The sequence below is a fragment of the Podarcis pityusensis genome, assembly GCF_964106645.2.
Source record: "Podarcis pityusensis genome assembly, chromosome: 1".
NCBI classification, from domain to species: Eukaryota; Metazoa; Chordata; class Lepidosauria; order Squamata; family Lacertidae; genus Podarcis; species Podarcis pityusensis.
Genome location: NC_138028.1, coordinates 112036979 through 112051316, shown reverse-complemented (window position 1 = coordinate 112051316; position 14338 = coordinate 112036979). Strand labels below are relative to the sequence as shown.

The window sequence follows — 14338 nt, the reverse complement described above, 5'->3', positions numbered from 1 at the left end:
CTCTTCCTTTTGGTGGGCAATGCATTCTGATTTATCTGGCTATGGCAGATGACTGTGGTGCCACAGTTCAAACTGCAAGTAGCTGTTTGACACCAGCATTCTGTCACACAACACACTTTCAGCCAGCACACATAACATGGGGTTCTGACCAGTTGCATTGTGTTAGTTGACACCATCCAGCCATAGCCAAATATGTCATGAGCACCCTTCTGGCAGTAGCAACCTATCTTTTCCCCCGAACCATGGTGTAGCAGTGGGAGAAGTAAGGGGGCCTCACTTACCAGCTTTGCAAGAGTCAGGATCACTCATTGCTCATTAGGGCCGGCCCAGGACATTTGGCCACTGATTTGGGAGTCTCAGCTTGCCTCATGGGCCGGCCAGGCCAGCCACTCATTCAGGCACACTTCTGCTCTACTAGCCTCCCCATAGACCACCCTAGCCAAGCAGCCTGGGGGTGGGGCATGGGATATGCGCTTCCAGTCTTCAGATACGCGAGGGAACATATTCTTCAGAAAGGAAAAATGTTCTATACATGCTCAGGGGCCCTTGGAAGCCATCCCCCCAAAGGATCTATTGCCTTTGGGAAGAAAAGAGAGCCAAAATATGCTCAGAGGCATTTAGCACCAGAAAATGTTTGTTAAGGAAAAATGGGACAAGTCATAAGTTCCTGGGAAGTCAATAGTACAAGTCAATAGTATTTTCTGTGGGAGGAGAAAGAGATACCTCCATGGTGTTGGGTAGAGCTCTTAGGAGGAACCAGGCTCTGTTAACAGGTTGTAGTATTTGCAACGGGCATAATTGTCTGTGTACTTTGACAACATTCTGACAAACTAATAATTTCAAACTATTACTCGAACAATATTTGACTGGTCGATTCACTAAGATTTATTTGAGTTGGCAAATGCTAAGCCTTAGTCATCTAGATCTGCCTTCACTACCACTGGGCAAAGCAGTCCTTATGACAACTGCTCTTTAAAAAAAGGGGTAAACAAGAAAAGAGAAGCAATTATTTCCAACATCTCTGGATTGCTTGATCACCTGTGAACACAGATGTATTCATCTTCATTGTTCGGTACGCACAGCTTGAAAAAGCACGAGCTGGAGTTTTTTCGGATGCAATTTTACACAGCATTTGGGTCAAATAGCTGAACTTTGTTCTTCATGAGTACAAAGTCCTGCACAAACGATGGCATTTTTGAAAGTGGTAGCCAAAGAATCTTAGCATCCATGCCTGCACTGTACCGGGCCTTTGGATATTTGCTCATTAAGGCATGTTCCATGCAATTCACAACCAATGAGATGTCTGTATTCTGACACAGCTTCACTAGTTTCTCCTTCTTTACTGCATCTGCAAAGAGAATGAAACCAGGAGAGGGAGGTAAAATAAATGCAGCAATAAGCTTCAAGAGTCTTAATTCTGTGCAATCCTTACTTATTTATTTGAAGTACTGTTGACGTGGAGCTAGTTTTGCACTGTGCAAAGAGCACTGACATATTGTTACTTGCAGTTAAATAATAAGGCTTCCTATCTCCTTTCGTTCCCTTCCCTTCTCTCTCCATTATCCAGCTGTGCTGCAGGCAGGACATGGAAGTCTTTGCAAGGTCTATTGGCATTATGGGTAATCCATGGGATGATTCCAAGGCCTACCACTCTTCAGTCATGATGTATACGGTGGTGCATGAAGCTGAGGGAAGGAAGCAATAAAGCTTCCGTCCTTTCTACCACATGTTGCTGCTACTGCATTCACCTCTGGTAAATGAAGGGAAGGATTAGGAGTGTGCTTTGACCGTGGGCTGGTGGAGATGAGAGAAGGTTGAATGCTAGGAATTCTTCTCTGCCCTAGATATTGATCCGAGCCACAGAAAATCTCTTTTTATTATTCTCATATTTTTCAGTGAGACATATTCAATATATTGACTCAGTCACAGTGTTCTATTTTTTGAGGTGCCTTTTTGAGTAACCTCGAAGTTAATTTCTCAACCAGGCTTGGGTGAACTTTGATGGCATCTCTACTTCTGACTACTTCAGTATTACGTTTAGGCCCTTTCTCCATTAATACAAAACAAGGCAACTCATGGCTTACCTTCCTTTAAGTATTTTTCACCATACTGCTTTTGTATAGTTTGAGGAAGACTGTCCCAAACAGCCATTTTTTGTCTCATGACCATGTCTCTGTCAGAAAGCCCTGTTTTAAACAGCCCTGGTTCAATGCAAGAAACATTCACTCCAAATGGTTTCATGTCCTGTCTGAAAAGAAAGTAAAAAGCTGACATTAATTTTGGTCAATAATTTGGGCGGATTTTTAGAGAAAGAGCTATGTAGATTCTGTCAGCAGCACATTATAGTTTCTGCATACAAACACAAAGATCTTAGAAATGAAACTTCTCAGTTTCTATATAAAATGAGTCAAGGTCATGGGATGCCTTTGGAGTCCTTGTGGTAAACCTCATGAATACAAGAGATCCATCATGCATGTCCTCATATCAACTCCTGTCTATCTCCTTGACGTTTAAACCAGATTGTATCTCTTCATTCATTTTATATTAATGGCTCCACCAGATCCCAGGGATCTGGGCCATTCTCTGCAATAACTTGGTAATTGGTTCTTGCTTCTCAATTAATGTGCCCAATGCAACTCAAGAAGACATTGGGTTCAGATGTTCAGCACACACCTTCAAATCCTTTTCATGATGTGCACTTATGTTTCAAGTAAGATATCATTTGTGAACAGACACCAGATAGAACATGGACAGGTGGAGCCCATTATTTACATCCAAATAAGTCTTATATATTAGTATCTTGTGTACTATGTTGCAATGTAGGAAAAGTGGAGAAAGTGGAGTAAAAAAACAGATGACCAAGAACTACATTAGTTTTTTGAACTAATACATATAAGGAGCACTGTCTCATGGGTGTACCATTTTGCTGGATGACCCCTGATTCAGGTAGCATGAGAGATAGATTTGGATGGATGTCAGTGGTGGTGAGGGCAGTGGCATGGTGGAAAGAGAATTCTACTAAGCCCAGTTTTATCCCCTGCAAGCAGGCACGGAACCCATGCTCAGTTTGGGTTGAATCATGCATGCATTATGAAGGCCATCCATTAACTATCATTTTACCTTAAACTGTCGGTGAATGCTTCTGCCCCGTATTTGGATGGACAATAACCACCTGAGCATATTGGTAGAACACCTCCAACACTGGTTACGTTTATTATCCTTCCCTTTGCCTTCTTCACCAATGGCAGCATGTGTATAGTAACATTGATGAGGCCTATTAGATTCACATCAATCGGTGCTTTATAGTGCTCGATGGTCAGCCAGTCAGTTGGTGCTGATACTCCCATAATTCCTGCATTATTGATCAGGCCCCACAGACCTATTGGGGGGAGAGATAAAATAGAAAAGAAAAAGACAATTTATTATGTCTGAGAATGAAACATTTTGGGAGAAATTGATTTCTGTAATTTAACATCCCCATAATCATTATTATTCAAAAGGCAGAGAATAAGATCATCATCATAATGGTATATAAATATCATTACATCTACGTAAAAACAGAAAGCTTGTAACAGTAACCCAGCTATGGTAATTGGTAGCAATTCACAATCATGCCATTTCTTTACTCTGAACACTTTAGTCTGAGTGAGCGAGGGCTAATTCACACACGCATGCACACCACTTGACATTTCATCATGCAGAAATTCACTGATGAATGTGTGCATTGCCATTGCTGAAAAGTATTGTAATATTATGAGGGCAATGTGAAAGCTCTGAATAGGACAATTATCTCCACACATACACGTAATTGCTCACTCTCTAAAGCAATACTTGGGTTTGCATCCTGTCATATGAGGGAGCTTGCCATATAAAATAGTAAAGTACCTCCCCAACACAGGATGTAGTTAAAATGAAATCCAAATCATGAACAGCAGCGTGACCTTAAAAAGAGCAACTTTAAAGTGTTTCGAAATCAGGCAGGTATTCTTCTCGTTTTTCTGTTTGTTGGTCTATGAGAAACTAGCCTGCTCCCCAGGACCATAACAAGAACCTACTGGATCAGGCTAGCATCCTGTTCTCACAGTGGCAACCCAGGTGCCCACGGGAAACCCATGGTCAGGGCCTGAGCACAGTGGCGTAGCGTGGGGAGTGCAGGGGGGGCCCCGGCCGCACCGGGCGCAACATCTGGGGGGGCGCGCGCTCGCACTCGCAGCTCTCTGCCCCTACCTGGCTCACTCTCTCTCTCTCACTGCAGTGCTGGCTGTGCGAATCCGATCCGAGCCGCTGGGTCGCCGCCCACTGTGGAGGGGGTGGGTGCCAGGCGTGCGGTGCGAGAGCGAGGGACTATCTGGGGGAGGGACAGTGCAGCGGCCGCCCAGCGCAGCGCTGAGCGCGGGAGAGAACCACACCAGACCAGACCAGGCAGCAGCAAGAAGAAGCTGGCAGCGGCGGCAGGTTAGGGGGCGCAAATTACTTGCCTTGCCCCAGGTGCTGACAACCCATGCTACGCCGCTGCCTGAGCACAAAACAGCACTCTCTGCCCCTGTGGTTTCCTGCAATTGGTATTCAGAAGCAGACTGCAGTGCTTTCAACAGTGGAGGGAGAATATAGTTATTGTTCTTAGTAGCCATTGACAGCCTGATCCTCCATGGATCTGTCCAATCCTGTTTTAAAGTCATCCAAGATGGTGGCCGTCACTGCCTCTTATGGGAGCGATTATTCTAGAGTGTTAGCGTTATGAGACTTGAAGAAAAAAAGACTTACCTATCCCCTTTCTCCATGCCATTTCATACATTCCTATCATTTTGGTATTCTACTGTCCCCCAACCCTGGAAGAATTCCTGCGGAAACCCCTTATTAAAAATAAGACCACCGTTTTTATTTCTACCCTGCCATAGCCAATACTGCTCCTAATAAGAGTCAAGGTTTGTGTGGCAGTGGCTAAACTAAATTACAACATTGAGTTACAACACTAAGCTTACAACAGTAAAAAGCCGTAATTTTAAAATGCCTGCAATTTCCCTGTAATCTTCACTGCTTTCTCTACTGCTCACATGCTATTACCCCCATACCTACTCAAAAGTAAGCCCCAACGAGCCTCTTAATAAGTTTTAGAATTTTACAGCCTCACCCACACTCTGCCACATCATTGCACAACCTACTTGGCTTTTCCTTTCTATGTTTTTAAAACATGAAGGCTGTGGAAACAGGAAGGGGGGAGGAGAGCTCACTCTGCACAAAACAGCGGATGAAAGACTTACCAACAATTAAATATACAAATAATTTCAAGTCTGGACCTAAGAGACACAGGAGGTATCCACACTTCCTCTCGCCCCACCGCTTTCCCCCAGGAAAAGCTGCTCTTTAGCGCTCAATCGGAGCAAATGGCAATTTGGGCATTCCTCCAGAATGACGTTTGCTTCGATTTAGCACTAAACAGGGGATTTTCCCTGGAGGAAAGCAGGAGGACAAGGGGGAAAATCACTTGGACCCATGCTTTTGAGGCATGGGGCAAGCAGAAATGTGGATGAGCCCTCGCCCAGTTGACGGAGGCCACAGTGCACTGTGATCACTTTATACCCCAAACTGTAAGTTTAATTAAAAGCTTGCACTAAGACGGAAAGAAAAAACCTAAGAAATACCAAAACAATTCATTGGCTTTCTGTGCAGGTTAGCAGATATGTACCTGGAGGCTATATCTTTAAGGTTGCACAGAAGCAGAAATTCTGTGCGCTAAGCCTTCCTCCTTCACAGCAGCCCCAATTCTATGCTTCTCTTAAATGTGCAGGAGCCCTCTGGGGGTCTGCACCGCATTTAGTAGATTTTGGGAAGAGTTCAGGTGCCCGTCACCTACCTTTATCCCCTACTTCTTTTTTAACATATTCCGTAACTGATTTGATGTTCTCTGTGTTTGTCACGTCCAGTAGCACAGCGTGGAGGTGCCTGGAAGTCTCTGCTTTCAGTTCTGCGGCTCCCTGTTGAGACTGGCAGGCAGCAATCACTTGAAACCCTTTCTTATCGAAGGTTTTGGCTGCTCGCTTTCCAAATCCAGAGTCACAGCCGGTGATGAACACATATTTCCCTACAAGGTACATATCTTTTAACTTCTGCCCTGCTCTCCATTTCCACCAGACGAAGCAGATGACAAACCACATCAACACGTAGTAAAAAAGTCCAATTTCGAGACCGCTATCTTCCATTTCCTCCTTGAAAGAGACAGAAAGACTCGTTACAACAGGCATTTCCCTGCCATTAGCATCATTTCCTGACCATGAAAATCTAAAGGAAATAAAAAGCGGGGGCAACACAGAGAGCCACTCACACTTTCCATCACCAGCCTTTAACTTCTGTTAAAATAAGGAAAGCTTCCCTGGGGGCCAGTAAATAAAATGGTCTCTTTCCATTCATCAGCGTGTGGAAGTTTTAAGTAGTTAGGAAGCACCACAGACTTGTGGCCTCTCAGTCAGGCTGTATATGGGGAGTAAAGTCCCTTGAATCTGAAATAATAGCACACAATGGGGTTGGGCTGAAAATATCTGAGCCCGGTTTTGGCTGGGGAGGGTGGGATATAAATAAAATTTTATTATTATTATTAAAATCATACAGATAGTTACAATGAAATTTTCATTCAAAGCAGTCAGTCCCTAAAAGCCTGTAGGAATAAGGAAGTCTTCACCTGCCAGCAGAAGGGCAGCGAGGAGGGAGCCAGCCTAGCATTTCTAGGGAGGGAGTATTTATACCCTACATTTCTTCCTTTGAACTCAAGGTATCTTATTATATGGGGCTTCCTGAACATCCCCACTCAGGCACTGGCAGGATCTAGGGATGTACAACTGCCAATTTCAGTTTCTCTCAGTTTCACACTTTCCACGGTATTAAATTCAGTTTGCCACAATGACAGTTAGCTCAGTTGATTAGAGCATGGTGCTAACACCAACTGTGTCGCTGGTTTGATCCCCATATGGGCCACCGGCATATTCCTGCATTGCAGAGGGCTGGACTAGAGGGCCCTTGCGGTCCCCTCCAACACTACAATTATATATGTTTCTAACATTTCTGCATCAGGCTGTGATATTTATTTATTTATTTGGGGGGGAAATGCCATTATGAAAAGTTCACCAGCTTTTTAACGTGCATTTCTCAAAATATGCACGTTTTAATGCAGTTTTGCCTAATCTATGTATCTGTTCAAGTCATCCTCCCTAGTCTAAATGCATTTTTATGCACACTTTCCAGACCCAGGTGTGCTTAGCTCATTCAGCATGCTGGCTCCACCTTATGCCGTCAGCCTGGAACGAGCATGCCTGTAACATTTCCACGGCACAAAATTAATTACAACTATTACTTCACCCATCCTCACAACAAGGACATCAGTATCATCACATCAGAGAGAGGCAACTGAGGTTGGGAAAGAATCATCTGACCAAGGCCATCAAGAGATTTCACAGATGAGCTCAGACTTGTCTACACCCATTTCTTGCCCTGATTCTGCAGTGCTGCTGAAGACATTGCTAGCTTGACTTCTTCAGTGCCATGGCTTCAGATCACCTGTACACATAGACTTACAGCGGCATAAAGCAATCACCTGTTTTGGAGGCTGGCTGAAAACTAAAGAGTTGCAAAACAAAACAGAGTCCATCTATACATTTACCTCTGTCATGCTGGCTGTGGCTCCTGAGGGAAAGGGTGTTTCTCCTCCTATATGATCTGGCTGGATCAATATGCTGTTTGCTTATCTTCTCAGATTAGTTCCCTCTGTGTGGCAGGACTCATTTTAAAAGCAGGACATTGCACACACGATGTTGCGGAACGGAATAGGTAGATGTGGCTGTCTGTCCTCACTTCCTCCGGAATTTCGCTCGCAAAGATGCAGTCAACCTATTGGTGAAATAATTACAGAACAATACAGCTGCTCTTTAGTAAGCTCGCACAGATCTGAAATAAGTTTGCAACACTCACTACGGACTAGTATGTTATGAGCCTCGGGTTACAGATGCTTCAGGTTACAGACTCCGCTTACCCAGAAATAGTACCTTGGGTTAAGAACTTTGCTTCAGGATGAGAACAGAAATCGCACGGCGGCGGCATGGCGGCAGCAAGAGGCCCCATTGGCTAAAGTGGTGCTTCAGGTTAAGAACAGTTTCAGGTTAAGAACAGACCTCCGGAACAAATTAAGTTCTTAACCTGAGGTACCACTGTAGTTGGGTGTTTTTTTTAATTGTATAGTTTATAGCTTTCTGACATTTTAGACTGCGATTCTGGAAGAAAACCCACTGAACTCAATGGAAGCTACTTCCGAGTAGGCATGTATAGGGTTGTACTGTTAATGCTGTAAAACAAGGGCGGGGAATCTATGACCCTTCAGCTCCAGCCAGCATGAACAATGGTCAGCTATGACAGGAGTTGGGAATACAATGACATCTGGAAGATTAAAAGTCCCCCACCCTCTTTGCAAACTATCCTGAATCCAAATTGGCAAGGGGTGTTATAGCGCTATTTAAAATAAATAAGCAATAATTTTAAAAGACAAACAAACAAACAAACAAACAAACATATAAATTTGTTCTACCCTGCAAGGAAAATAACCCACCAATTGTGTCATTCCTTGCAAATATTGAACATTCCATACAATTCCCCCCCAGAACAGCTTACATGCAGATACACAGTCACGAAAGTTGTTGATAACAGAGCAACAGTTAAAGCACACCTCCAATTACATCCCAAACGCCTGGTGAAATAAGAATGTTTTCACTTGCCTTCGAAAGGAGACCCAGAAGGAACACAGGCAAACCTCCCCTGAAGGGTGTGCCTCCTACGACTTCAGAGCCACAATTGAATAGGCTCTGTTCTTAGAAGCTTATATCCTCCCCAAGTAGCATGACATTCCTCAACTTCCGTTTGTTTCAAAATCCCCCATTTTTTTATCTAAAATTTATTTTAGATCATCCAGGCAGCTTTTCTCAGACAAGTAAGGTTTCTCAGCTTCATTACTTCCTCTTTTTTAAAATGGAAGAAGGATAAATGCTTCTCAGTCTCCTCTCACTTCTTCAGGGAAGGGGAAACCCTTTAAAACTCTCTGTTCTCTTTTCAAACACACATAAGAGGAGCCTGGCTGCTGGATAAAACCAGAGGCCCATCTAGTCCAGTATTCTGTTCTCACAGCAGCCAACCAGATACCAAGACCTGAGCGCAAGAGCCCTTTCCTGCTCACAATCCCAAGGAGCTGGTGTTCAGAGCTGTACTGCCTCTGAGACTGGACCAGTAGCCATTCATATCCTTATTCTCCACAAATCTGTCCAATCCCTTTTTACATTCACTCTGATTTGCTTACAGGCCGTATATTCACCTTCTCACCAACCAATCATTAATGCATTCCACACTGTTCAAGGCATTTCTTCATCACTTTCCTATCTGCAAAAAGTGGGTTTTTCGCACAAGGGCAACAAAGCGTTTTAATCCACTTTAATCGCACAAACCTATTTTCTTTGCTGTACACAAAGTACCCGTATTTTTTGCTCTATAAGACGCACCAGACCACAAGACACACCTAGTTTTTGGAGGAGTAAAACAAGAAAAAAAATATTCTGAATCCCAGAAGCCAGAACAGCAAGAGGGATCGCTGCGCAGCGAAAGCAGCAATCCCTCTTGCTGTTCTGGCTTCTGGGATAGCTGCGCAGCCTGCATTCGCTCCATAAGACGCACACACATTTCCCTTTACTTTTTAGGAGGGAAAAAGTGAGTCTTATAGAGCAAAAAATGCGGTACTTGACAGTCTGCAAGAGCCAGTGGAGACCAATTAGGGCTAATGGAGAACTACCTCATCAGCCCCTCAACACCTGCCTTGAAGAACGCTTGAAGGAGCTGGGTATGTTTAGCCTGGAAAAGAGGAGACTGAGAGGAGATATGATAGCTACCATCAAATATCTTAAGGGCTATGACATGGAAGAGGGAGTATGCTTGTTTTCTCCTGCTCTGCAGGGCAGGACTCGAACCAATGGATTAAAGTTACAAGAAAGGAGATTCTGACTCAACATCAGGAAGAACTTTCTGACAGTTAGAGCTGTTTGACAGTGGAACAGACAAGAGGTGCTGGACTCTCCTTCCATGGGGGTTTTTAAGCAGAGGTTGGATGGCCATCTGTCACGGATGCTTTAGCTGAGATTCCTGCACTGCAGGGGGTTGGACTAGATGACCCTTGGGGTCCCTTCCAACTCTAAGATTCTATGATCTTACAACTAATCGGGCTAGCTCTTCTTTTCATTGGCTCTGGCTTCACCTACCAGCATTTCCTAATAAGAATCCATGTAAATTTAGGCGTTTCCCTTTTCATCTCCAAGTTTATCCTGGAATGCCCATTCAACACCCACACCTGCCAGGAACAGTGCCTCAGATCATATTCCCTTATCTTAACAGTGCATGTTGAATCTGGCAGTCAAGGCACTGACCTGCATTTGCACAGGAAACTTTTTTGGTGAACAGATAAATGAGCAGAGCTCTTCCTTGGCTTATTTAGATGCTTCAATTTTGCTTTAATTTACAATGAATCAGGTCTGAGATAAATGGTTCGTTTATTCTACTGCCACATTCCAATGCCTCCTTTCTGAGAATTTTCTTTTACAAATTCTGGATTATATGAAACTAATAATTTTTCATATATATATATATATATATATATATATATATATATGCCTCTCATATTGTATTTTAAGAGCCCTCTACATGCCATACAATTTTGGATTGGAAAGAGTGTCTCAATTGCTCTTTTCCTGGTCTCACACATGCTTTTCTGTAGTTATGGGTTTTCTTTGACCGCTCTGTAGCTTGCTGACTGAATAAAAAAGAAATTACAACTTAGCACACAGAAAGGGTGAAATAGTCTCAGAAATCCAAATGTTATTTAAAATCAGGGTCAAGATGTACACTCGTTTCTTTCCCTCTAACGGTATCCTGACCTAGAAAGATGTGGACTGCAGTTTTCAACCCTCTCTGAGAGTATGCCATGCTCATTTTTCTTGTTTGCTGTCCTGATCTGAGGAAGAAGGTTGTCATTAAGCTATGTACACTTAGAGGTGAGCTACACTGATCGTGAAGGAGATGACAACAAGAATAGTCACCCTTGTGATTGTAAGGAGCTGACTGTTGGATCCACCCAGCGGTTGCTGGCACAACTCCCATGTTCCTTCCCTGGCAGGGCAGAGCGAGTGTAGCAGATCTAGTGCCCTTGAGGTTCCCTGGTCTCCAGCATCCAAAAGCCTGAGGCTCACATGGCAGGGCCTGGTGATGTCACAAGGCAAGCTCTAGTGATGTCACAAATCCTATGAATCCATGGAGTGAAGATCACATGCCCTTGCAAAGCAGATCACTCAAGGAAATGAGCCAACATTCCTAGAAACAAACACACCTCTCTCTCATACTCATCCATGGGCGTGTGTGTGTGGGGTGGGTGGGTGCGCGCGCGCGCACACACACACACACACACACACAGCAATGCAACCCACATCTACTTTCTTCCTAGCTTTATCTTTCATTCTAAATTGCTTCCTTCTTCCTTTCCTTTATATTCTTTTTTCTCTCTGACTCCCCTCTTCCTTGGTTCCTCTCCAAATTCTTCCATTTATGGGTGTCCACAGGCACCTTTCCAGTGGGGAGTAAAATGCTTGAAAGGGGGGAGAGCAGGGTAGCTTCACGCACAAAAGAAAGACAAACCGCAATTGTACGTTTTGTCCCATATCTCAGGGTCTACAAAGGCTGGAAACATACTCTGGTTTAACAAAGAATTCTGGGAATTATGGTTTACTAGTGGGAAAGGACTGCTCATCCCCTTCATGGATGCTCATGGTCCAAGCCCTCTTCCCTCCCTCCCTCCCTTTCTCTGTGCTACAATAATTTTTGTATACATCATTTGGCAGGAGAACTGCATCACAAAATGTGGATCAGTGCACATTTCAAAAGACAGCTGTGTTTCGGTTTGCATATTGTTTTTGAAAATGTGAAGTAGGTAGGTTCGCATTCAAATCTGAACTGAACCAAGTCCCTGTGGTGATGCGTCTGAGGGAACGGGGGCAATTGGCAAGCCCCCAGCTGGTTCCAGCCCACCGGCCAGTTGCCGGTCGAACTCCAGCCCTTGGTTCTGCATCAATCAGCGACTCAATCAGAGCTTCAGAAGCCTTTCAGAAGCTGAGCATGCAAGCCAGCAGAGATAATAAACTCTTCGCGATGGAAGGGCAGACAGAGGCATATGTAAAGCATATTTACAAGCAGTTTATTCAGCATACATCAGGACAAAGAAAACATGTCGGCTCTCCTTCATGTTCAAGAGCAAGAAGCGTAAAGCAAAAGCTATACACAAACGGAAGTTCCCAGCAAGCTGGAATGGAACATCAATATCCTAACATCCTCCCCCTTTCCGTGTTACCTGTATTATCCAGACAACGTCCTAACAGTCCCTTCCTAATCCTTGCTCCCTCCCAGGAGTCTGGAGAAAATGAACCCAACAATTTAGCAGAGCCCTACCATGTTTGTCCCTTGGGATCTTTTTCTCCTGACCTCTTGACTTTTGGTGAATCAGGAGTTGTTGGGTCTCAGAAACTCAGGGGGTGATGCAATGATTATTTAAAAATTTAGCAAACGAGGCTTTGCCTATCAGATAGGCATTAAAGACCTCCAGTAGACGAACCTGGTGTTTAAAAGCCGCACCGCAAGGCCAGAGAGCTGGCTGAAAGAGCAGATGAAACCAGAAAAGGGGGGTGGCAAATTTCACGTGTTTCCTACTGCATGAGTGAGGGAGTATGAGGGCATGTGCGTATGTCATGGGAAAGGTGGCAACTCAAGGTCCCTATGGAATCAGCGTAGGGTTGCCAGGCAATAATTTGGAAGAATCTCCTTTCTTTCTTTTTTCTTTTCCAACAGCATTTGTAAATATTGAAGGAAATGATAAGTAACAACAATAATAAGTAAATAATAGAGTAGACCCATTGAACAATTGACAGGAGTCAGTCATACCCATTGATTTCATTCATAGTTTCATAGAGCATGATTTAATCATTCACAACCCAGCGAGAAGGATGGGTGGATAGTCAGACAGACCAACATGCACATACAGTATGCTTCATCTTCTACCCTGTTAAGTGAGGCTATCCATATCAGTAAGGAGAAGTTAGAATAAATAATAACAATAATAATTACGTACCGTGTTGCCCTAAGTTCCCAAAGTACTTGCTATGCATGATCTCTGTCATTGCAATAACCCTTTGTGGTACAGCAACATTATGGTCCCTGCGTTACAGGGGATTAGGTGTCTAGGAGGCTATGGCTGACTTAAAAGCCCACAACAGCTTACGTTTGTTGGGGTTTTTTTAGGTGCTACAATACTCTTTGTTGCTTTGGCTTGTCTAAGGCTCTCAGGTAAGTCCATGACAGTATGGAAATTTGAACCAGAGAATTACCATCTCATAACTCACACTTTTACAGCCACTACATTACACCAATTAGTAAAATGCTTGCATCCCAAATATGGAATTGGTACCTACCTACTCAGTTGAAGAAAATATGTTGGCAGGTTGGCTGTTAAAGGTGCGCCTTACAAGTACAGCTAGTCCAAAAACTTGTTGTGTTCTCTCTCTCTCTCTCTCTCTCTCCTTCTTCCCTGGCAATCTTCTAAAGATGATTCCTTCACAGAACCACCTTTTGACTTTTTAAATTAAGGCATCACAATGAGTGCCTTCTGACTCAAGTCATAAACAAATTGCAGGTCTCATGAGTCACATTGTTGATTACATAAGTCATATATGTTGTACAGGTGCATTCAGTTTGGCAGTGAGTCACACTTGTGTTTCCTCAGCTACGAAACACACAGTCCAGGGTCAAGGGTCACAGTATTGGTGTAAAGGAGTAATACTTCCTTCAAGTGAATTAAATAATTTAGCCAATTATTTAAAATTACTGTATTTTAATGGTGGTGTTATATTTTTGTGTGCCACCATGGGAGTTTCATTGCAAACTGGAGGGCGGGAGAAACAAAACAAAACAAACAACAATCTAAAATAACGTTTATAACTTAGCAGTTTACCACTGGTAACCTGGATTTCCACCTCCCATCAGTCTCAGTCAGCATGGCCAATGGACATCATAGGAATCATGTCCAGCAACATCTTGGGGAACACAGTAAGCCCTGCTCTGGTTGGTTATTATCTCTGACAAGACAAAAACCTCCTTCTGACTGGCACCATTGGCATCCTAATCAATGCTTGTTTATATCTCTCAAGGTTAAGTCTCCCCATTTCCAACTTCATTGTAGGACACCTCTGCCATTCTAGGCAAAACATGGCATTCTAGGCCA

General features: G+C 43.6%; 2 protein-coding genes across 4 annotated transcripts in view; one reads left to right on the top strand and one right to left on the bottom strand.

Annotated features, from left to right (window-relative positions):
- ABCB11 (ATP binding cassette subfamily B member 11) overlaps positions 1–14338 on the top strand; it is an 80171-nt gene that overhangs the window by 13740 nt on the left and 52093 nt on the right. The gene's annotated exons all lie outside the window — the stretch shown is intronic.
- DHRS9 (dehydrogenase/reductase 9) lies at positions 862–13548 on the bottom strand. Of its 3 annotated transcripts, none has more exons than XM_080972497.1 (6): positions 13530–13548; positions 7652–7878; positions 5855–6206; positions 3121–3379; positions 2085–2248; positions 862–1348 (listed from the first exon to the last, which is right to left on the bottom strand). In XM_080972497.1, the coding sequence occupies exons 2-6, from the start codon at positions 7658–7660 to the stop codon at positions 1122–1124; spliced, it is 1011 nt and encodes a 336-aa protein (XP_080828623.1). In that variant the 5' UTR covers positions 7661–7878; positions 13530–13548; the 3' UTR covers positions 862–1121. The 3 variants fall into 3 exon arrangements, with proteins under 3 accessions (XP_080828623.1, XP_080828622.1, XP_080828621.1); XM_080972496.1 differs by lacking the exon at positions 13530–13548 and adding an exon at positions 11115–11272; XM_080972495.1 differs by lacking the exons at positions 7652–7878; positions 13530–13548 and having other exon boundaries at positions 5855–6257.

What these genes read in the sequence shown, in the direction of transcription:
- DHRS9 (XM_080972495.1), bottom strand. Translation starts at nt 6,242, where the DNA reads ATGCCTGTTGTAACGAGTCTTTCTGTCTCTTTCAAGGAGGAAATGGAA. An exon ending in AAAAGAAGTAGGGGATAAAG is followed by an intron (nt 3,380 to 5,854) that starts GTAGGTGACGGG and finishes TCCCCCCAATAG; the next exon opens with GTCTGTGGGGCCTGATCAAT. An exon ending in GCATTCACCGACAGTTTAAG is followed by an intron (nt 2,249 to 3,120) that starts GTAAAATGATAG and finishes CTTTCTTTTCAG; the next exon opens with ACAGGACATGAAACCATTTG.